Source organism: Urocampus carinirostris, chromosome 5 (genome assembly GCF_059441175.1).
Source record: "Urocampus carinirostris isolate Australia breed hairy pipefish chromosome 5, RoL_Ucar_1.0, whole genome shotgun sequence".
Taxonomy (NCBI): Eukaryota; Metazoa; Chordata; class Actinopteri; order Syngnathiformes; family Syngnathidae; genus Urocampus; species Urocampus carinirostris.
The window spans coordinates 13,810,521-13,835,493 of NC_142353.1; the positions used below are offsets into that span (position 1 = coordinate 13,810,521).

The 24,973-nt window shown below is 37.5% G+C and overlaps 1 protein-coding gene across 4 annotated transcripts in view; it reads right to left on the bottom strand.

Moving 5' to 3' along the window:
* Nucleotides 1-23,901, bottom strand: part of ap1b1 (adaptor related protein complex 1 subunit beta 1) — a 33,134-nt gene extending 9,233 nt beyond the window's left edge. Inside the window, exons 1-23 of one of the 4 annotated variants that reach the window (XM_088335842.1) lie at nt 23,820-23,901; nt 21,024-21,084; nt 20,580-20,685; nt 20,365-20,500; nt 19,060-19,305; nt 18,808-18,998; nt 16,237-16,458; nt 16,012-16,132; nt 15,804-15,899; nt 12,824-12,939; nt 11,609-11,774; nt 11,369-11,467; nt 11,037-11,296; nt 10,103-10,307; nt 9,958-9,978; nt 9,711-9,797; nt 9,337-9,366; nt 9,124-9,261; nt 8,906-9,051; nt 8,691-8,820; nt 5,719-5,803; nt 4,411-4,497; nt 3,942-4,096 (exon numbers count right to left, since the gene is read on the bottom strand). In XM_088335842.1, the coding sequence (XP_088191968.1) occupies nt 3,942-4,096; nt 4,411-4,497; nt 5,719-5,803; nt 8,691-8,820; nt 8,906-9,051; nt 9,124-9,261; nt 9,337-9,366; nt 9,711-9,797; nt 9,958-9,978; nt 10,103-10,307; nt 11,037-11,296; nt 11,369-11,467; nt 11,609-11,774; nt 12,824-12,939; nt 15,804-15,899; nt 16,012-16,132; nt 16,237-16,458; nt 18,808-18,998; nt 19,060-19,305; nt 20,365-20,500; nt 20,580-20,685; nt 21,024-21,060 (2,880 nt within the window). In that variant the 5' untranslated portion in view covers nt 21,061-21,084; nt 23,820-23,901. Of the gene's footprint in view, nt 1-3,941; nt 4,097-4,410; nt 4,498-5,718; nt 5,804-8,690; nt 8,821-8,905; nt 9,052-9,123; nt 9,262-9,336; nt 9,367-9,710; nt 9,798-9,957; nt 9,979-10,102; nt 10,308-11,036; nt 11,297-11,368; nt 11,468-11,608; nt 11,775-12,823; nt 12,940-15,803; nt 15,900-16,011; nt 16,133-16,236; nt 16,459-18,807; nt 18,999-19,059; nt 19,306-20,364; nt 20,501-20,579; nt 20,686-21,023; nt 21,085-23,523; nt 23,792-23,819 lie in introns of those variants that run through there. The other 3 variants (XM_088335841.1, XM_088335843.1, XM_088335844.1) reach the window with 3 other exon arrangements.
* Between the last annotated feature and the right edge of the window lie 1,072 nt (nt 23,902-24,973).

Sequence of the window (24,973 nt, forward strand, 5' to 3'; positions counted from 1 at the left end):
CCTTTATCCGATCAACAAAATAAGTGCAAAAAAGAAATGACATTGTTAAAGAACAGCAGTCTTTTGAAAAGGAAATAAAAATCAAAATAAATACAGTATTAGATTCATCCATCCATCCATTATCTGCACTGCTTATCCTCAGTAGGGTCGCGGGGGTGCTGGAGCCCATCCCAGCTATCTTCGGGCAGTGGGCAGGGGACGCCCTGAACTGGTTGCCAGCCAATTTCAGAGCACACAGAGAAAGAGACAACTCACTTGCTCATTCACACCTAGGGACAATTTGGACCGGCCAATTAACCCGACACGCAGGTTTTTGAATGTGAGAGGAAACCAGAGTGCCCGGAGGAAACCCATGCAAACACGAGGAGAACATGCAAACTCCACACAGGAAGGTTTGATCTCATGATCTCAGAACTGTGCATCAGATGCGCTAACCACTCAGTCGCCGTGCTGTCCGTATTAGTTTCATTTCTGTGCAAATGTCAAGCAAGTCAGTGCATAGGTAACTGCAGCAGCATCCCATTTCATCTCTCTATTGATATGTTGACAGATGTGTTGAAATTAGGGGTGTAGCGAGAGGCTGCGTTACATAGTGACGCTGCCCCTTAGGGCAGGGTTTGGGCCCGCACAGCTCTAACACAGGGGACAGAGAGGAAAACAAGCAAAAGAGAGATGCCCTGGAGTTTTGCATTTCAGCAAAGTTCTCCAGCCAGAAGGTCGAACCCGAGAGCCACGACTTCACGTCACAATTCAGCCCTTTGCTGCGTTTAAGGGGACAACCTGTATCCCGTGTTTTTACAACCAGATACCAGTGGGAGAGCAAAAACATATTTCCCTCCCATGATTTTGAAAACATTTTTAGAAAACCGCCAAGGCAGCGCTAAACAGTCACATGCGGCTCCAGAGATGTGTTGACCGCCGTCTTAATGTAAACAACACGGGCTGGTTGCTCCATTAAATACCCGTTTTATCTGAAGGGTGAATATGTATAAAATTAAAATGATGAATAAAATGGTATCCCATAAGGAATTCCAGCCAGTAGAAAAAAAAAAATCATCTAAGCAGCAGAAATAGAAGGGGGGTCACAGCACGGTTGTCATTTATGACCAGTCAGCCACAAAAACAAGCCAAGCATGATCCATCAAGGCCGAGACAAGCTTGGACATGAGGCGACGCATAATTACCATGCATTAAAAGTGACACAAACTAAAATTTGTGGTCAAAGGGCAATCAAGAAATGATCACCTCCCTTTCCAGTCACTTACTCCTACTCCCTTCATTATTTCACATCAGTATCTTTGTCTTCTCTTCTTTTCCTACTTAGTTTGCATGCCTACAAATAACATAATTACACCCCTGTCAGTAAGAATGCTTTACTAATTTCTGATTCATCTCCAGTTGGGCATAATAACTAAAAGGAAAGGGCAAATGGAGATGGCGGAAACGACTCCAATTGTCTGAACGACTTTCAAATATCAAAAGCCCTAAATGATTAGGCTAATCACGTTTAAATTCTAAGCAAGAATATACGACTGCTTAAACCATCCTCCGCAGAATCACGGAGATCAAAAACTGTCTACACAGTAGATAAAGTGCCTTGCAAAACGGATTTGATCCTGCAAAAATATTTTCAGTTTTTTTAGCTTTAAGTTCGACGCCTGAGAATTGGCAAAAAGATACAAATTTCAAAGCACTTTTTAAGGACTTTAAAAACAAATTGCTAAGTTCTCCAGTACCATTAAAACAAACAATCTGGTGTAAATCATGTGTTTTGCAGAGCCACATATAAATCAGCCAACTACATATGAGATCTTTAATCTTGCAAGTGCTTTCTTTTTTTTTTTAATATCTTGAGTAAATCACGATTGTATATATATATATATATATATATATATATATATATATATATATATATTTTTTTTTTTATTTTTTTTTTAAACAAATCTCTACCCATGTAGGTGTTGAGTTAAGAAAAAAAAAAAGTAACATGTAGCTTACATTATTTGTTGTAGGAAGTTCTTCCTATTACAATTTAGCACTGGGAAAGGCTAACTTTATTTTTTTCATGGCCCAAAAAAATAAGTCCATAATTAATACTTTATCCTTAAACTAATACAAATTTCATAGTGCCCCGTTTAGGTGTTGTTTAACATGGTAACAATCTCAAGCATTTACAAGTGCATCACGCAAAATCAAGCCCTTTTTCATCTTTGACAACACAACATTGAAATTATAGCTTTTTTTTAAAGGATTTCAAGGACCTGTACAAAACCTACATTTTGTATCGTTGCCATGTAAAAAAAGAAAACAGCGTTTTTTTTTTTTTCATCCTCCTTGCTGTTTAGTTATTGCAACAGCGTTAGCAGCCCGAAGCTCGCCTATGTTGACTAGCTAGGTACATCTTGAACCATTGAATAATACAAGTGGGATATGTGACAAAAATAATGCAATTATTCTTATATTAAAATAATAATAATAAAGAGCCCAGTTTGCATATTTGTGAACCTTTTACTTCATTCTAGTGATTAAACGAAATTCAAGCTAAATCTACAGTGCAAATAAAAACGATTAAACTGTTGAAGGTTGTTTTTTAAATTGCTTCTGCCGCTTCTAACAAAGACCAAAAACACAAATTAAAAATTAACAACCAAATAGGTTTACGTTCCTGTAAAGTTCTCCTGAAATACCAATCCAGATATTTGACACTGTTGGATTCACTGGATGGTCCTGGATGCAATGACTCAAGGTTTGCAGAATATCAACTCATCAGCTGACTACTTTGTTGGTAAGCTATCACGGCTTTATAGTTTTTTGGTATCAGACTGATAGTGATGTTTCTGTGATGAGTACATTTTGGAATTCTATCTTGAATCCTAAGAGTCCAAGCTTTCAAATTATATGTGGCATGACATATTTCAGTGACTGGTGAAATTGTACAGACACGCATTTGTTCATTAACAGTCTGACGGTCTGCCGTCGGAATGTTAAAAGGTAAACAGTCAGTCTTGAACAAATCTTAATTATCATTACAATTTAACCCCTGTTGGATTCTTTACCCTCTCTCTTTGTTGTTTTTCACTCTCCTGTCAATTAGTTAGTAGTTTACACAACAAAATGATTATAGCCTTGCATGCCGTGACTGAGGAGCAACAAGTAAGGGGGATTTTTAGCTTGAGGGGCACTAAAATTAAAGGAGGTACGTGCTTAGTGTGAAAAATGTTAGAATGGGCGCAAAAGCAATATCGTGGTTTGCTTAATAAAAAGCTACGCCTCCATTTGTAAGTAAAATACTAAATGTATATCATCATTCAAAACAGAACTTCTTTTTACAGCAATTAAAACAAGTTGGTTTGCCTGAGTCTTTTTTCCGAGCACTGCCAGGTAAATTTGATTGTTTTTTTCCCTTTAAAAATCAAATCAACCTTCAAAATCATTCAATGCCAGGCGTTTCTCTCAAATGGGCCGCGGAGGGGCCAGCCAATTTATGCCATTTTGTCTATTTTTTTGGAGGTCTACAGAAAATCTAGTTCCGTAGCTTTCTACGCATACAGGAAGCAAAACTAGGAAGTTGGCGCTACCTCGATGAGTGGACAAGGATTTAATCAAAGCCACTCCTATCTAATTGTGATTTTCTTTTATATTTAAATAATTCCCAGAGGCTTGATACTTACTGATAAGCTGCGGCAAAGCCTATATAATAGTTTTTATGAATGAAAAAAAAATTAAAACCATTTTCACGTTTCGGCAGTAAGGGACAATGGTTCTAAAAAGGAATTTATACATTAAGGCATGAATGAGTTAAAACCGGTGATCACTTTGCCTGGTAGATCAAATAGTTTTAAGATCTTAAACACAACTTTGTGTAAACATCAAAACAATCAAAGACTTTAAAAAGAAGACAAAAACAAGTGAAAGTGTTTCCAAACATTGTGGGACCTCACCGTATAGTTGGGGTTTCCTGCTTGAGCCCGAAGCTCCGCCAACACCCAAATGCCATTGGTGAGTTTCATAGACTGGTACAGCATGTCCTGACCTTCTACGGTTCGTTTAGCAATGGTGAAGATGTTGCTTCCTTGCAATTTGCTTGAGATGGCATCTTAGAAAAGAAATGCAACTCATTTGAGCAGTGGTATGGCTGAATGTCACAATAAAATGTCATACAGAATTACTGATGGGGTGCTTTAACCAGTCAAAGACTTTTTCCACACTAAAAACAATTATCTGTAAGGGAAAACATTCATTAGCATTTGTTTTTTTTTTTTACCTCAGCCTCTCAGTTGCTTGCGTATAATGGAATTATTCTACACAAATAGGGAGTAAAGCTTAAAAATTGTTATTAAATGCAATGTACCTGAAGTGAATACAGATGACTTATTTGTACAACAATGTGATGTGTGACTAAGGGATCACCTGAGTTTAGATGGCAGTCATTGAGCTGGAACTTTGACTCATTTTCATTCGGAATGTCTTTCCATGTAGCAAGGAAAACCTGTCGCTCTGCACAAAAAATAAACAGTGCGATGCAGTTTTTGTACTGAAAAAACACACACATTATATATATATATATATATATCTCTCATCTCATCTCATCAGCTACACCGCTTATCCTCATTAGGGTCGCGGGGGGGCTGGAGCCCATCCCAGCCATCTCCGGGCAGTGGGCAGGGGACACCCTGAACTGGTTGCCAGCCAATCGCAGATATATATATATATATATATATATATATATATAAATAATATTATATTATATACATAACACACTATATATAGACGTATTTTCTGGACTTTAAGGTGCACCCAAAAAACCACAAACTGGCCAGAAATGTATTACAATGTAGTACTATTTTTGCAATTATTAATCAGTCGACAATAATCGCTGACCACAATTGCATTACTATGGTGGTAACAGGGATCAAACCTGGATAGCAGCATTAAGAGCATCATATCCTAACCATCAGTCCACTAGGGGCATAGATGACGTAGAAAAGGATATCCTGTAGGTCTCGTTAAACACTATTTTTAGTCATAGTACCAGATACAAATGTAGTTTTCTAAGCTAAAAATAAGCATTATAAAAGACAAACGTCGTTGAATGCGTGCGGCCATGCGTTCATACCTTTCAGTACGGCCAAAATACTTCCCACAATGCATTTTTCTTGATTCAGTTCGGACTATTGTGCGCTTTGTAAAAACTTTGCAGGTTGACAATACACTACTGAATTTCATAGGTCCTCAACCTTTTCTGTATCAGTTTATTTTAATGTCTGACAAAATTCCCCTGGCCCGGCCCAATAACAATATTGTACCATGACTAAACAAAATAATAGTTTAATGACATAGAGCCTAATGGCTTTTCCGTATCCCAACTAGTCTAGTCTGGATAAGATTCGATTACCGTTGCATCCAATTTTTGCAATTGTTATTAGCGATATATAACTGCTCAATCAATGCTCAGATATGGTACTTTAATTTAAGTGCAAAACTTAAACATTGCTGTAGTTTCAATTTGATGCGCTTTATAGTTTGGTGCGCCCGATATATATATATGGAAAAAAAAAACACAAAATACAGTACACATTAAAAAAAAAAAATAAGATCACAATGCCCCCATTGACAAAAAAAAGGCAATCTGCCAACGAAGCCCTGTCAGATGCAGGCCTTCGCTACATTAAAGGGATTAGTCAGGGTGGATTGAAGAGGGTAAACTAAAGCGCTCACCCATCTTCCCGTCCTCTACGAAGAGCATGCTGATTGGGTACTGGCAGCTAAAGTAGAAGACATCAATGTTGTTCTTAACAGCCACCTAGGAGACCAGCAGTGTTTAAGACGGAAAGAAAAAAACAGGAGAAAACAATGCAAATATTATTACGCTATCTTTCATAATTGTGAACAAGAAATTTGAGGTGCAAAAGATAATAAGCCACTTTTGTAAAGGAATAAACATTTTGTACACGTGACGCACTGGACTATAAATCGCAGGTGCCCACTGTGTAACACGAGATATTTTAAAGAGAGTTTAAATTTACCTTAACTTGACTTTACGATTTTGATTACAAAATTAAAACAACACAATCCATATTTCTATTTAAAAGGCATTTCTAAAAAATAGTTGAAAATATTTATGGATGCTCTTGGTGTGTAGCACATATGCAATCTTTCATTTTATATACATTTTTGTGTTCTTGTGTATTCATATATCTTCGATGTTGTCCCTAACTTTTGTTGACAGGGGGCAGACGTCACAAGTTGTTACTTCTTTATGCCCTCTTTTATTTTTATTTTAAAAGGTGGAATTAAAAAATGAAATTAAAAAACCATCAGCAACTCCGAGGGCACTAAAAGCGGTGTTGTCGAAAAGAACAGGTTGAGGTTCAAGTTGATTGTTCGAGCACCCTCTGGTGGTAGATTTAATTTTCCACCACCTGTTTTCCAAGACCCGCGAGAGTTGACAGCAGAGAAATTTGTTCATTCAATGTCCCAATTTCCCTCCCAAATGATATTCATTTTTTTGTCTGTTCATTAGCAGCAACGTACCTACTTTAAATCTTGTTAGTAATAATAGTAAATGAAATACATTCCATACAGCTTATGTTGCTTGGGCTATGTATCATGGTGAATATGTTCCGAAACCAACCGGTGATAGGAAAACTCCTCAAAGTAGAAACCTTTACTGTTTTTTTCAACAATTATCATACAATTAAACCAAGTAGACCCGGGGATATGGGATCCCGTCCTACATAGTTTTCACTTTACAAACTGGAATAGGATGGTTTGAGCGTTTAAGAATTTTTTCTCCACTATATGACATCAAAAAATTTCACGTGCCCAATGTCCAAAATGAAAACTTTACGGTGTTAGTCTCTAAGATGCCTGTCTGCTTTCACTCATTCAGTTCACGATCTTGCGTGCATCGTAAAGACTGAGTCAGGAAAAAAATGCAAAACTATTTTTTGTACTGTATTCGATCGTTTTTGGCCTCGAGAGGGATGGGGGCCACCGGGCTGTACTAGCCCAAGACAAACCACAGGGCTTGAAGCGATGCTAAAAGCAGAAGCAAAACCATGATAACCATGGAAACAAAGCTCACGATAGCAAGAAAAAAAAGGCACATGATTGACTATCCTTGCTATGTTGAATGGCCCTAACTAACCAACATTCGGGGCAATTAAAAAAGGACACAAAAATAAGGAAACGACGAAAGCAAAGACATCTTCTAATGATGACAATCCCCGCAAGTGGAAGTTTTAAAATCAACTTAATTTTTAATCTGCTGTCTGTTCCCCCGCTGCATCCACCCCAAGCTCTACTGTACCAGCTCAAGTCACGTCAAGCCAAAGGTAAATAAAATAAGTTATCTTTTCAAGTATATTCATTTATAATATTATCAAATCAAATACATGCATTTAAAAAATAAATGTTCTGCTTTTTAATCTTTTATTCTCTTTGAATTTTTTCAGCACATGTATACCTTTGAGTGCCATGTCCAATCTTGTTTCATACAATATTTCAGAACAATAACCATACAATTAAAAATCTAAGAAGCAGTGAGACCATCAACGATGAACCACATTATAGCAAAAGAATATTGTCCATCTATGAAAGCTAGCAAAATTGTTGAAGGTTATAGTTAGTTTTTTCCAGGTATTTGGGATTTATCAGGTTCAAATTCTGCCAATAATCTAATGGACAATCGACTTGTCAAACTTCAGCTATTATCACAATTTGCTATTGAAGTCCAAATAAATGAGAAGATTTTTAACTCTGGGAGATAAAGGAGACGTGCCGATTAATGATTCATGAGCTTGCAGTTAATGGAGCAATCTGCCATCTTAGCCAAACTGATCACTCGAGGTTGAGGCCCCCCTGCTCAACACAGCAGGTGAGTGTGATTAATAATGAATAGCTTGCAGTCAAATCGCTTCAGTCCAAAGCTGCTAAAGTGTTTTCTATTTAATGTGCAAGATTTTCATGAGATGATTCAGTGTGGAGGCTATAAAAACTGCAACCACATATCAGTGGTTTAAAGATTACTCTAACAAATGGCGATCACTAAAGCGTGATATAAAAAAAAACATTTGATTGTCAAACTTGAAAATAGTGCCTTTCAAAGCGAAGAGGGTGGGGAAAAAAAGCATGTTGTATGACCACTAAGGGATAACGTCCAACACCTCTAGTAGCTCTTATCTTCTTTTTACAGCTAAGGCCCCATTCACTAGTCTGACTATTCATGCTACTGCAAGCCATGTGGGACCATAGATAGCAAATGAAAATTATTCTGTTGGATAATGCCTTTATTGAAACAATAACTTCTAGGTGGGATTGTTAAATGTCCAAAAATACTAAAAGCACAATACCAAGAATAATGAATGCAATTGACAAAGGAGAATAACACTACACACATCTGTCATTGAAGTTGTACATTACTGTTAACATTTTAGGTTTATAAAATTTTAAAAATATATTTATGGGGATATACATTTTTCCCAGCACATGTAATTGAAGGTTGTTAAATAATTTGTCTCGAACATTGAAGTTTAAACTGTTTAAGAAACGTGATGTCTTGTATGACCGAAGAGTGGCACTTATTATAAAATGAGTTAACCTATAATATACAAGAACAATGGACAAACATAGAAATAGAGCTAATCTTGCTTTAACACTTGAAGAATTAAAAACTTGATTTTTTTTACCTGCAGGTTGTTGAGTGGCTCCATCTTCATAACAGGCCCCACAGTGTTGAGAGGAAGAACCACTTCTATACTCTGGTTGGGACTAACTGGAGTAAGGACTTGGAGAGGACCAGCAGGCGCCAACCCAAAACTAAATCCAAAGATGGGCATACGTGTAGAAGTGATAAAAGCACTTATATTATTACATAATGTGATTATATAAACTAGATTTGTACCTGTTCCTGTTGAATTGAACGGCAAAATCAGTCATGACACTCATTGCTTTATTTGTAAGGGTCATCTCCATTTGAACCACTCCAGCGCGACGACCAAATGTGCCTGAAATTTCCAGGCCCTTAGCTTTCATAGCTGGAAGCCAAAGCTAGAGGAAAAAGTGGATTATTTATCAGCTAGAACATCAGTATTAATAAAAGGTCACATTCTTTTAACTTACCGCTTTGGGAGGTACATAAGCTCCCATCTGCATGCCAACTCCACCACCAAGGTCAAACAGGTCATCAAGACCCCCACTTACTGGAGCGGCAAAAGAAGGCGGTCCGGCAGGAGGCGGTGCACCAAAAGCACCAGTCATCTAAAAGCCACAAAACAAAAATCAATTTCATAGTGCCAAGCTGCTTGAAGGTTGAGAAGAATTACAAGAACTTACAGCAGGACTTCCTCCAAGGTCGCCGCCAAGCTGCAAGTCAAACAAAAGGTTAGCTTATTGACGTATAACATGGAATTATAGCGTGTAGGACTAAGGTGGTTGAATGATTGAGCGAGCAGCTGCAAGCAGATAAACCAGGAAGGGTGGATAAAATATTTTACGGCTAATTCAAGTACTGCCAAGTACAACACTGAGTGGGGAGAATAATGTAAAAAGGTGGAGAAAGCAAACAATGACAATGATGAACTATTCTACCAAGGAAGTGGGTTGTGGAATACATGGGTACACGTATTGCATAAATCAGTAAATTAATCTAGAAGTCACGGTGTAGCTTTCTAATCTCTCGCCAAAAAGGTCCTCAGGTATGGACCAACCTCAGTTGGGCTGTAATCAGGGGGCGATGGGGTTTGTTGGGGGGGCTGCGGTGACTGAGGAGTGTCTGTTCGCAGCGGAACGGGTGGCTGATTGACAAATTAAAGATATTTCAGAGCCCACAGGTGCGTAAAACAGGAAATGGAACTTTGAATATAACTATTTATCATGGCAATAAATGAAAGTGATAAAATCAATCAATAATTGAAAATGGATGCTTGAAATGGTCTCTCCCCTCTGTGTCATTACCGGCTCAGACTCATCCCCCATCTGCAGATGCAGCATTAAATAAGGAAAATATACCGGTGTGAAAAGGAAGTTGATTTAAGTATAATAAAAATCACAGAACAGGAGGCAGCGGAAAATATTGCCAGGATAAGGAGCAATTGGTTACCAGGCTGTCTAATCCTCCTCCAAGAAGGTCCATAGCTCCCATCTGCATGCCAGTGGAGGGAGGTGCTGGTCCAGTAGTTGTTGTAGGGGTGAGGTCTAGATTGAGTAGATCTCCAAGCAGGTCCTGTGATGGTATAACGGCAGGAGATGCTGTCGCCTCGGACACGACGGGAGCAGAGCTTGTGTCTGGGCTCTCAACTGTTTCCCTGGTGTAAAAAGTAATGTTAGGTCAGATATCTAAATACCTTGGTAAAACAATATTCATACTTTCATGGGAGTTGGTCAATAAGCAATTGTCAAAAAATAAAATCTTTACGAGTAGGAGTTTTATGTATTTTACAATCTAAACCCCATCCACTCCCGAGCCCCTTTGTTTTAAAGACAATGGTGTCGATTAAAAAAGATATTTTGAGCAAAATGTTACGACAAATGATTTCAAATCATTCAAATCAGTTTTAATTTCACACTCTGAGCTTGTGCAAAATAAAATAAATGAATAAATAAATAAATAGCTACTGGTCCAGCTAATCTTCAAAGAGCGGGAGGATGCTTTACATAGACAACAATAGCGACCAAATAATGAACGTGCTGCATCCGAGTCAGATCAGAAGGCTTCTTCTGCTACTGGTTACCATGGAAACCCAACGGCCTTTGCAGTAAAGGGATCTGTGAACCCAAAACTTGAGACCAATTTGCATACATTTTACTATTACATATAAATTAACCACAGTTTTTTGTTGTTGCCTTTTTGATCAGGAAATATTTTTACCACTATTTAAGTCAAACACCGTTGCGCATGATAAGCTATGATTTGATTAACGAGACACTTAATGCCATCATTAATCATTATCATTGAAAGAAGGTGGATAAACCAAAAGAACGCAGAGCACGTCATATTTAATCTTCCCGCAGCGCTCATAAAGATAGTGACTCACGATCCAGCAGTGCCAGGCAGCCTTTTGTGCTGCACACCGCGACTGCCCTCGACGAAAGCGCTGGGCGGCTTGTGATACACAGAAGCGAGGGTGCCAATGTGGCATATGAGCTCTTCCAGTAGCGTGGGTTCAATCAAGTCGGTCTCCTCAGAGATCAGAGGCTTTTCAGCCAGAACCACTTCTTTAGCAGCTACTGGGTCAGTGGAGAGTAGACGCCAGTAAATGTAGCCCCGATCCCTGAGGTCTGGATTATCAGAGTCCTAGAGAAACAAACAGAAGGAAACATTGGCATCTTCAGATGAGAGCAGTCACAGAATGGGTTTATTCCCTACCTGAGTTGCTAGACTGAGGACCTGCTGCACTAGCTCTTGGGTCTCAGTTGGCTTCTTGAGGAACAGTTTAACAATGGCTGTTAAAAGCTGCAACTGCACCTAGAAAAAAAAAGTGAAAATAATCATCACAAAAAGCTCATTTTATTGTCCAAGCAGGCTGCAATCAAATCAAACTTTAAGCGAGTCCTTGTTGCATGGTGACATTAAAATAGTAATCATCTTGCAAGTTCAAAAACCCACCTGAGTGCTTTCATCATGGAAGCCCTCCAAAAAGCTTTCAAGTAGTTCATCTGCATTGTCGATTCGCTCAGCATACTCTCCCACGATCCAAATCATGGCGGCACGGGCTTCGGGCTCATCCAGGGAGTCCAGGTTCTCACACAAAGTGCCAATTACACTCTCATACCTGCAAATGCATTCTCATATGAACTCAAAATGTGACAAAAGAAAATGTGAGTTCTGGCCGTTTATAATGAAACTAATTTTTAATGGACAAGGGCTTAATCATACTTTCGCTGAGCACCGTATATTACAATTGAACCCCCCAAAAGACTGCCCCCACATAGGAAAAACCCATAAGTCAAAACACTAGAGGTCAATTTGAAACAGGTATGTCTTACACTTCAAATTAAAGGAAAATGTGAGTAGGCTCGCTGACTTTACAGTTAAAGAAATGTGACAAGATAGGCAGCTGATGTGCATCCAATGATTTCACCTTCAGTGCAATAAACACACACAAAAAAAATCTTAATTTATTTTGTTATTTTTCAAAGCTGAATTTTGGTGAAATACAGGGACAGATATCCAATGGTGCCACTTTTTTTGACAACTTGTCTCTATTTAGCTGAAATTACAGCTAGCTGAGCAAAATATATGCAAGGATACCATCTTACAATTTTTCGACTTCTGAACATTCATGTGCTTGTTTTGTTACCTGGAAGGTGGTAAGTGATTTGAATAATGTGAAGCATCCAAAAGACCGTGAAAGTGATTTAAATTCACATACAAAAACAATAGAGTTGTTATTAAACCTGCAAACTTAGGTGGATTAATCATGGCCATAAAGAAGAAAACGTGTTTGTGAGAATGCAAAAGCAGCATGTCCAGGTAGTCAGCAACAGCGAAACACGTGCTGGATATTTAATTTGGGGTATAGTTACGGGCAAAATGTAAAATGATTTTTCCAAGAAGAGGTTTTTGAAATATAAGTACTGCTCATTCTAATTTTACAATACAAACACACGTCAGTTTCCATGTTAACAAATGTTTGGCAAACATGCTGATGGGTCTTTGTAAGGATTAAACCAGTTTGTTAGTTAACATATGCAGATGGCTTTTCAAATGAGCTTACATGGCAGTTTTGTTTGCTATATCTCAGAGCAGTCGCGCTTTTTTTATTATTCTGAAGGGAAAAGGGAAACCTAGATGAACTTTTTTGTGAATCAAGTTACTTACTTGTTAGGATATTTGCGAAAGATATCCTTGATGACCACGATGGCCTCCTGCACAACATAGTTGACTTTGGTCTGAATGAGGTCAAGAAGTGTACTGACGCAACGCTCTGCTGATTGCTAATAACAGAAATAAAGCATTGTTAGTTAAAAGACACCAGTTATAATACATAATATAATAAAGCGTGTTCATTACCACATAAATAACAGAATAAAGTGAGCGCTAACCCTCGACCACCATAAGGCGGCCAAAACAACAGCTACTACATTTATAATTAGCTGTATATTTTCTTCCGTATTTTGAAAACCCATCTCAAAAGACAGTAGGAAAGGGGTCTCAGTTATAATATACAGAGTTTTATTCATGGCATCAAAAGACACCAATAATCTTGTAAGGGTGGATGCAAAATGTTCTATGAGGAAGTCAGAAGCCCCATACCAACTACACATGGAAATAGATTCAGATTTGTGAGGGATAATGGTATATATTAGGATCGACAATGACCATATAAAATTATATAAAATTATACAGGGAGTGCAGAATTATTAGGCAAATGAGTATTTTGACCACATCATCCTCTTTATGCATGTTGTCTTACTCCAAGCTGTATAGGCTCGAAAGCCTACTACCAATTAAGCATATCAGGTGATATGCATCTCTGTAATGAGAAGGGGTGTGGTCTAATGACATCAACACCCTATATCACGTGTGCATAATTATTAGGCAACTTCCTTTCCTTTGGCAAAATGGGTCAGAAGAGGGACTTGACAGGCTCTGAAAAGTCAAAAATAGTGAGATATCTTGCAGAGGGATGCAGCACTCTTAAAATTGCCAAGCTTCTGAATCGTGATCATCGAACAATCAAGCGTTACATTCAAAATAGTCAACAGGGTCGCAAAAAGCGTGTAGAAAAACCAAGGCGCAAAATAACTGCCCGTGAACTGAGAAAAGTCAAGCGTACAGCTGCCAAGATGCCACTTGCCACCAGTTTTGCCATATTTCAGAGCTGCAACATCACTGGAGTGCCCAAAAGCACAAGGTGTGCAATACTCAGAGACATGGCCAAGGTAAGAAAGGCTGAAAAACGACCACCACTGAACAAGACACACAAGCTGAAACGTCAAGACTGGGCCAAGAAAAATCTCAAGACGGATTTTTCTAAGGTTTTATGGACTGATGAAATGAGAGTGAGTCTTGATGGGCCAGATGGATGGGCCCGTGGCTGGATCGGTAAAGGGCAGAGAGCTCCAGTCCGCCTCAGACGCCAGCAAGGTGGAGGTGGGGTACTGGTATGGGCTGGTATCATCAAAGATGAGCTTGTGGGGCCTTTTCGGGTTGAGGATGGACTCAAGCTCAACTCCCAGTCCTACTGCCAGTTTCTGGAAGACACCTTCTTCAAGCAGTGGTACAGGAAGAAGTCCGCATCCTTCAAGAAAAACATGATTTTCATGCAGGACAACGCTCCATCACACGCATCCAAGTACTCCACAGCATGGCTGGCAAGAAAGGGTCTAAAAGAAGAAAAACTAATGACATGGCCTCCTTGTTCACCTGATCTGAACCCCATAGAGAACCTGTGGTCCCTCATCAAATGTGAGATTTACAAGGAGGGAAAACAGTACACCTCTCTGAACAGTGTCTGGGAGGCTGTGGTTGCTGCTGCACGCAATGTTGATCGTGAACAGATCAAAGCACTGACAGAATCCATGGATGGCAGGCTTTTGAGTGTCCTTGCAAAGAAAGGTGGCTATATTGGTCACTGATTTGTTTTTGTTTTGTTTTTGAATGTCAGAAATGTATATTTGTGAATGTTGAGCTGTTATATTGGTTTCCCTGATGAAAATAAATAATTGAAATGGGTATACATTTGTTTTTTGTTAAGTTGCCTAATAATTATGCACAGTAATAGTCACCTGCACACACAGATATCCTCCTAAAATAGCTAAAACTAAAAAAGCCCCACTCCAACTTCCAAAATATTCAGCTTTGATATTAATGAGACTTTTGGGTTCATTAAGAACATGGTTGTTGTTCAATAATAAAATTAATCCTCAAAAATACAACTTGCCTAATAATTCTGCACTCCCTGTATATATATATATATATTCTCCTGAGTCTCCGGTGAAGAACAGATGGAAAATACATCACGAAATTACATTGGGTGTTTACGTCGCTTCAGTGCTCCCCTTTTTTTTTTTTAAACAAGGCTAGCCAAGAATAACCTAGTTAAGGACTAGGATATCAATTAAGTTATCAGCAAGTGGCCTAGATTTAGCAGATAAATGCCGCATAAACAGACATATCAGTTTGCAGTAATGAGTATGCATGAGGACGCTAGCATTAGGGGCTAGCTTCACCAATGATGACACTAATATTAGCGGCTAGCATCATTGATAGCATTAGCTACTTTTTTGATAAAGGATTGATTATCTAAAAATGAAATGCAGTTGGTTATTCTTTCCCTAGGAAAATGTGTATATATTGTACTGTATAGAAATGGCTTAATATTAGATAGCTTTTTACTTATTGGATGAAAAGGATCGTCTCAGCTGCAGCTTTTCTTAATGGCAGCATCATTTTAAAAAAAAAAGCACGTGACAGCTCTATTGAATTCTAGTATATTTTACTATAAAAGGTATATAACAATTTAATGATTATAACAATTATTACACAGGAAAATCAAGATAATTGATATTAAATAGTTGATAAAATTATTTGAATTTACTGTGTCATTTTTTTTAATATTTGCAAAATTGGAAGCAAAAATTGAGGGTAAATAGCTCAAAGAATATAAGTTTTTCCCACCTGTAATATAACGTTTTTAGTCTGACATAATGTTACTGGTTTCTAATTGGAAACAGTATTTCTGTCTTTTGAGAGAGTGCATTTCATGCAAAAAAGGGTCTTTGAACTACACAAACTATTGGCATGACCCATTACAAAGTTGTTGTACAAAGTGTATTTTTTATGGTGATCATCTCACCTCTACTTTAATGGCACAGCGCCCGATGGCCCTGACAGCTTTACGGACAAAGTCTACATCCACCTCAGTGGCGTATTCCTTTAACTCGGCCAGTACCTGCAACAAAACCGTTGACACAACAGATTACGTTTTCTATGCAGGGCAAATAATTCTTTCCGCCCAAAAAAAAAACATACGAAAAACAGAAATTTTGTTTGTCGGTTTACACCTGAGCAATGTTAGCTTGAGATGCCAAGCGGATCATGATGTCCAGTTTCTCCAGTTTGACATAAATTGGGTCATTGTACTTCACAAAAAAAACCTTCATCTCATGTTTTAGGATTTCCGGTCTGAAAAGTAAAGACTTGTTAAGTGAGCCTTCAACAAAGCATTTTGCAAAACCTGAAACTCATTATGATGTTATAAAAGGAAGCAGCTGATAAAATTACAGTACCGTCTTTGTACAATGAGGTTGATGTTTCGTAGTGCTACATATTGCAACTCAGGTTCGGCAGAAAGGAGAGTAACCAGTGGAGGAGCCAGCTTCTTCAATAGCGTCCCATAGTAGTCGAGGTCTTTGGGCAACATCTCCATGAACTTCATGAGAACTTTCACAGCAGACAGAACCACGGCAGAATTTGCATGGGAGAGCCGTGGGGTGACGCGCTCACAGATACTTGAGGAAAAAGACACAATCATTTAAAAAAGCCATACCTTTTTAATCACAAAGATGTATTAATATGCTTTTTTAAAGTCTATAAAATCAGCCCATGGTAATTGTGTTTGAAAATGGCTGCCATTGTTAATCACAGAAAGTCTGATGGGCTTTACATGTTCAACACCATGCCCTAATCTAGTGTTTTTCAACCAGTGTGTTGGGGCATACTAGTGGACCGTAAGACTTTGTCTCGCGGGTCGCAGGAGAAGCCCTAATTATATCTTTGCAAAAAAAGCATTACATTGCTCAGTATTTTTGCCCTCACCTGAGTAACAAACAGTCCATATCCGTAGGTACAGCAGATTACAGTTTAATCTTCTTTTTTGTATACAAATTATTAATAATAATAATAATAATTTCCTTTGTATTGTCATTCTTTGTAACAATGTACACAGAACGAAATGTCGATACACCTGACCCGTTGTAGCGAGCCGATGCAGCCGCAGCCAACAGAGGGCGCCGCCATTATACCAATTAGGTATGACTCGGCCGAGGCGCAAACCAGCGACCTCCCAGTCTCAAAGCGGGCACACTACCATCTAGGCTACTGAGCTGGTAACTGCCCATGAGCTAGTACAGTGAAACGTTTTAAATATCTTATTTAGTTTGATGTATTTATTAAAAACTGCATTGCAAAAAAAATAATAAAATAGGTCAAATAAAGTAAAAATCTTCAACATAATTTTGCTGATTTTAAAAATGTCCGTATTTGGCTAAAAAAAAGTCAAACATTTTTTTGTAAATCTAAAAAAGAGAAAGGTTATAACTTAGGAAAAAAATAAGTTTTGCTTATTTTAAGTAGTAGCGTGTATTTTTGTGTAAAAACAAAATTAGAAATATACAGTGATCTCTCACTATAATGTGGTTTACTTTTAACGGTTTTGCCACTTGAAGGATTTGCATCGTGTTCTACATTCCGATTGGCTTAACAGTCCCAAAAATAGTGGTTATTGGTCATGAAAAAATAAAACAGTAACAGTAAGTACTTTTATATGTTAAAAAAGGCTTTGGCCTGTAAAAACGTTTTTCCTCTTTGAATTAAATGCATTGTACAGTAATTGGTAAACAAGGTTTCTACTTCACGAATTTTGCCCATCATATGTTCATAATGGAACCTATCCCACATGATAAACTAGGGATCATTATACAGAAAAACCTTGATAGTTTAAATATATAGTTATATCCAACGATAAAGCAAAATTAACCAAAATGAATAACCTTTATTACCTGCTGAGCCATAGTGACCGCACATAATAAAGACTTATTAAACAAACTTGTGCCAGGAATGAAAATAAAAAAGTCAATGAAAAAAAAAAGGTTGCCTCAGGTAGAAAAAAAAGGTTGAGAAACACTGCCCTTATCTAACTCCACACAAGGGAAGATTTAAAAAAAAAACCTTTGAAAATACAGTGGGACCGCTTTACACGAGAACCTCTCAACACAAGAATTAAAAATACAAGTTTTATCTGGAACAAAATTCTTGCTCCACACACGATGGAATTTCCAAGTCACGAGCATTTCCAGAGGCTAGCACTAGAAACCGCTCACCGCAACTATCAACTCGGTCCAGTTTGTGCATGCAAACTACTCCATGCAATACATTTATAAATAAAATTGTGTGCATGTTCATTTCAAATTACAGTAACTTAAATTTTAAGTGTACACTTAGTTCTTATGTCTCATCAACAGTGTTGTGCTAATACCTGTCAACCCCAGCCAATTGATCCCCTTTTTAAGGATTGCAATTCCCTGTATTAAATTATAATAAACCTTAAAAACACAACACGGCATGTATCTACTCGCAGCAAGACAGACACTAAGTAGAATAAAAACAAAGATAATTTCCCAAATTATCAATAAACATTTTTTTCAGTATCTTAGTTCTTTCATTACTTGCTCTTTTTACACCATACAAAACATTATATGCACACACAGATAAGTTGACAGGTATGCTGGTGCTCGTCACTCCTTCCACACCACCACACCACACAGACACCTCTGTTAATATCATCTTATTACTGTATTTTTTATGGTTAATTATTATTTGAATTTGTTTTTAGTGATCAGGAAGATGTGTTTTATAGCTGTTTAGGCTAAACTGATTTTTTGGAAGGATTGGAATGGACCCATTAGTTTTCAACTTTTTCATATCTGGAAAATTCGGTCATTACACGAGCAAGTCAAGCTGCAAACACGATCCTGGAACAAATTAAGCAAAGTTGGTACCACTGTAACGTAAAAGTAACTACAGATAAAAAAAAAAGAAAAGTGGAAACGAAAATGTTGGTTGTAGCGCCGTTATCTTACCTTTGAGATTCGCGGTCATCTCGAGGTGTGTAATTTGCCAGGCAGTCCAGAATGAAAATCTGCCCCCACTCTGTACATTCGTTAAGAGCTGTCAGTAATTTGTTGATTGTTTGAGGGTTTAGGTCGAGAAGATTGCTGTTGGGATGAGATTCGGCAATCTCTGACAGTGCTGCCACTGCGTTTGCAACCACCTGAACATGAAGCATCATCAATATGTACCAGATTCCTAAAACCTTGAACAAATTGTCATACCATGGGGTTGGAGTCAGATATAAGGTCTTTGAGGGTGTCTAGAAAGCCTTGATCCTCCACCAGCTGTGCATTGATATCATGGAGTTTGGCTACACAAACAGCAGCTGTTTTCCTCACGTACGGGTCTTCATCTTTTAAACACTTTCTCAGAGGCTCGCACAGGTACTCTGTGATCTTGTCTACACGGATGCAGCCCATGGTTCGCACGGCTAGAGCCCGAATCAGGGGATTTGGGTCTTCACAGTCCTGGGGAGGAAAAAAACGGGACAAAGAAATGGATGTCAAAAATGTTTTCCCCCAATAATACCATTAGTTTCAATAGAAGTAATCCTGAAAAAAAGATAATCCAGATTTCATCATACATACTACAAGACTATATAAAAAAATAGAATATTGAGGGAAACTTCTTTATTTTCTGTAATGTAATTTTAAAAGAAATATCATACATTCCGGATGCGGCAAATGTTATTTTTTTAATTTTGCTGATTATTGTGAAAACTCAAATATCCCATTCCAAAATATAAGAATATTATGAGAAGAAATTACTAGCAGGCTGTAACCCAGGGGTGAGCAAACATGTTGAGTCATATGGCATATTTTGTTTCTAATGCAGTCTCGAATCCAATACCTTGACAATACATAAGGAGAAAAAAACAATTTAGGTTTATCTAATTTTTCTCACATTGTCGCTTACATTTTAAAAAGACGAACTTCTATTTTTAGGCATGTGAAGGGCAGGTGGGGGTTCTGGGGGTATATCAATTTGGTTGCACATTCCATTCAGGCAAAAATACCAAATGACCAGAGAACAAGCAGCAAAAATATACATTTGTGGATAAACTAACATGCAGACATTTACAAGTACATGATATTATTTTTATTTTATGAAAAAAACATTTAATCACAATATCTTTAACATCTCAAGATTAAAAGAAAATCATGAATGAGGTGCCTTTTTAAGCACAAAATTTGATATGGATCGAAAAACTAATTGCAATAGGGCTGGATCAGACGTTTATTTCTCACTAAATTGAATAAATATTTTGATAAATAAAATGAAAACATGAGGAAAATACAGAAAAAAATTTAGTTGAATATTTGAAAGCTGGGGACATTTTGGTATAAGAGTGGGACAAAACACATTTTTATTCGTAGTGCCTTTTTCCAATACATATTATCATTGTATGTCTAACATTTTTGTTTGGCGGGCCGCATGAAAAAGCCTGACGGGCTGCTTGTAGCCCACGGGCTGTGGCTTGCCGACCCCTGCTGTAATTCATGAAGGACAGATATCTAAAATATTACCTTAACAAAAGTGTTGACAGCCATAATGGCCATGTCTGGCTGACTCTTGGCATAGTTCATCAGGTAGAGGTACACTAGCTTTTTCAGTTCCAGGTTGTCCGTCTGCATGCAGTTCACAACATCAGGGAACAGGGCACTGGTAAGCAAAAAAGCATTAGTCAGCAAGGCTTCACATTGAAATTAACCATCAACCTGATGGGTCATATGTGGCTGACCTGACATCCTTGCCAACAGTCATTGATGCAATCACTTTCTTCACAGCCTCCTTCTTTTTCTCTTTTTTATCGCTGTTCAACTCGGCCTTGAGCTCAAAAATTTCCCCTGCATAATTAGAAATATACGGAAAAAAATACAAGGAACAGAATGTGATGTGATTTAACATTTATAAATTTGATTGCAGAATCTAATGAGAGCTGCCAAAAGTGTTAATGTCAGATTAAAAAAAACCTCTCAGCCTGAATTGTAGAAGTTTACAGAGGTGAACTGTTGGTGAATATTAGTAATAATTACAAATGTTCAGAATACTCAAAATTGAGGATTGAAAATGGAGTCCAGACCTTCATTGTGATTGAAATTAAAAACAAATTTATATTTGTTGCCTTTCTTCCAGGTTAACAATTTAAAAACAAAATGTATTCTAAATCCCAACGCAATCAGACCTTTTTTGGTGGTGGTGAAGTACTTTGAATCTGTCATCTTGGATCCAAATTGTCGATTCTCCTGAAAGGTAAGAAAGTGAAAAGATGATCACCAATTTTCTTATGAGGAAACACGAGAGAAGCAACAGGAAACCTTAAAAGTGCAAGTGCGGGGAAAGTAAAGACTTTCCTGCCCTTTGGAAGACCATGAATCGGGAAAAACGAAAACAATGGATTTTGCTGAACAAGACAAATATTTGGTTTAGTCATAAATGTGCTTTCAAAAAGTCAATCTTCTCTAGTGCCATTTCATATTGCCCAGAGATGACTTGAAAACAGTTTAAAAATTTACTAAAAAGGAATGAAAATGTGCAGTTGTCCGTTGGAACTCTTATCGATTAAAAATAAGCCTGTTTTTGAATACAAGCTACAAAACGTAGTACATGCACACTGAATTTTTCCTCATGGAGATTTTCTCACTACTGTGTATACTCGCATATAAAGAGAAAATGGAACTATAAAATAAATACTCAAATCAGAGAGGGTTTTTTTGGGGGACACCTATAGGCAGCACATGAGAAGGGGGCTTGCCTTATACAAAGGGGCAAGCATGAGCAGGTGTCCACAGAAATCACGGTAAAAATGAGCCGAGTTTTGGTAATTCAATAACTTAATTAGGTATTATATAATTTTAACTTTACGCTATGCCAGTAGAAAAAAGAAAACGCCTATATTGCTGACTTCAAGCTAAAAGAGATAAGAGGCCGCTGAAGAAACCAGCAACCATGAAGCAAAATTAAAATTTTATGTAGATTAAAACAATGTCAGACAATGGAAAAAGAATACATCACTGGAAATTGCATAAGGCCGATAGAACAAATAGGAGCCCAAAAAATGAACAGTAACAAGAAATGGAGATCTTCAAATGGTTTGAAGCCCACAGATAAAATGTATATGGAATGTCTTGGGCAAGTCTTTGCCAAGTCTCAAGATTTAGATTCTCATTTTGGTGTTTTTGTTGCTGCTAAACGTTATTGCTTTTATTTTCTTTGGACGACTGTTGCGATGCATTAATCTTTTTCACTCACACTGCAAAAGTGAAATGTCACAAAATAAAAATAAAAATAATTGAGAGCAACCGAACTAGAGCATGTTAATTTTTCAAGTGAAATAATTACTCTTGGTAAAGTTTATAACTTAAAAAAAAAACAGTTGACTTAAAAGTCAGTGTTGTCGTATTGTGCATTAAGCCTTCCTTGTTTTAGGACTTGCAAACTATGAAATAAAACAAGATTCCTCATCATAAATCCCGCTATTGCGAAGATGATTGGTTACTTTAGCCTCAAGTTATTTTTTTTATCCTAGCAAAAACTCGTTTTTACAAGGCGAGTAACACTAATTTATGCTACTTTTTTATGCAAATCATGCATTACAGTGTACTTCTGAATACTCCTGCTTTATTCATTTACAAATAATGCACTATGATATTCTTTTTCATTCACAAAAAACGCATGTCAAGTCAAGTCAAATTTATTTATATAGCCCTTAATCACAAAAATGTCTCAAAGGACTGCACAGGATTACAGTTACAAAATTACACAATTACCTGATCTTAAACTAGCAAACCAGCATGCGGGCATGAATATCGTTTTGCCTTTTATCCCGATAGTTTTATCTTTTATTTCTTTTTATTCTTTATTACATGTTTACACTGAAGTGCCATGTCTAAACTCCTTGCAAACAATCTATCACAACGTTATTATCAATGACAATACAGACAATTCAATTCAGATTGCACAAACCAAGAAATACAAAGTTCGCTGTTACAACGGATCAGAGTAGACGTTCTTTTCTACTTTCAGTATATTGCCATTTCAAAGTAGTTTTATAGGGTTGGCTTAAGTGCAATTTAGACGGTGTAAGGGAGTATAAATGGTAATTTGTAACTAGATGGTTGATTTCAGCGTTGCACTACTTTTGATGTTAGTCCTCAGGTGGGTGACTGAATTACTTTTAAATGAAGTAACTGAAAAAAATTACAGTTTGGGAATTCCCCCCAGTAACACGCCTTGCAGGCACAGGTACTGTCTCAAACATTTGCAATGTTGCAGTATTTGCTCGGAATGATCGGTAGGGAGGAAAACACAATTTTACATTAGTTATTTACAAGTCTGAGTGAGCAATCATCTTCTGTCAGCGCTGCTGGCCTCAAGTTGCCCAACACGCTACTTCAGCAACTAGCGATTAGAGATTGTTCGCACAGGTCTAATATTAAAATACACAAAAATGCTTATCAACATTTAAATGAGTTTCAAACTAATCCAACATGCAATAAATGCAGACTGCCGCAAATCATTCTCAAGTTGTATTCAAGTGTGTGACGACCACACACGATAGCATAGCATATCCGGGCTAGATGGATAATAGCAACAAGCAGGTTTTATAAAAAAGTGGAAAAAATATATCTCCAACCTATACGTCCGATTGTTCCTTTCGTCATACTCTACTTCTAACAACTTACGCAAAGTTGGTTGGCCCATTCCTGCATTTTTGCAGTCTGGTGCATGCAAAAGTCGCTAAGTGCTAACGCTAGCTGTTAATGCTACTGCTGTGCGGCTGTCAGTGTCAGCTAGCGGCCACTTCTTCGGCGAGCTCAACTGAGACATGACCTTCTAAACGCAGGCTTAATGAAGCTTTTGCTGGGGAACCTTAAGCTTTTAATCCGTCAGCCTGTTACTAAACTTACACGGCAAATTAGTGCGCACTTTGGAGTTTGAATCACGCCGTAAACACAATGAATTCGGCGAGGTATCTTACCGTGACAGGCGTAGAAGGAGCAGTGGGGTGGGAGTGAGGCTGATGATGTTTGCCCTCGTCCCTCCCACTCTGTACACTTCCTTCTTGCCGTAAAATAACGTTTGTAAACACGAATGAAAAGCTAAAGTGTGGTTACATTTGGGCCATTTAATGCATCGGGCCACTGGCTCCAAAACGGTCAAAACTGTTATGAGATCATTAATGATAAATATGCCGGTTTCGTTTATAACATTTTCGAGGTTGGGCGCTAGGGATGTTCGATAATACCCCTAAAACATTAAATTGTAAATGATCTGTATTTATATGGCGCTTTTTAAGTCATTAAGGACCTCCCAAAGCGCTTTACAGGGTGCTTCACGCTTACCCATTCACACACACACCGAAGGCGCCGACAACCATTCAAGGAGCCTACCTGGTAATATAGAATTTTCTATGTCAAGCCGTTTAAAAAGGTGTCAATTACAATATTAGTGAGTACTGTATAATTCAGTGCCTCCTAGAAATTAAAAGAAAAAACTTTTATTCATAAAATAAAAGAATATTGATGGTATTAATAAGCAAAACACATTAACTATGAAAATGTTTTTTTTTAATTTACATAGGTTGACAAACTGTTTATTTCACATAACATGAGATTCACCTAGGGGGGGCTGACTTGTTATTACGTCATCTTGCTGCTAATCGGTTTTCATATTTGAATCATATTCATATTCATATTGAATAAAGTATCTATCTATCTATCTATCTATCTATCTATCTATCTATCTATCTATCTATCTATCTATCTATCTATCTATCTATCTATCTATCTATCTATCTATCTATCTATCTATCTATCTCTCTATCTATCTATCTATCTATCTATCTATCTATCTATCTATCTATCTATCTATTTTTTTCTTGATTTTTTCTTTTGTTCTAGGTTTTCTTTCCCGTTCCGTTTTTCTTTTGTTTTTTGTTCTTGTCTTTCTTTTTTCACTTCTTTTTTACTGTTTTTTTCTATTATCTTTCCCTTTTCACTTTTTCTTTGTTTTATTCTTACCTTTTCTCTTGTTTTGCTTTTTTTCATTCATTTTTCAAATGTTGCCTTTTGTTCTTTCCCTTTTTCCTTCTTTCCCCTCTACTTTTTCATTTTTTTCCTCCCACTACAAAAG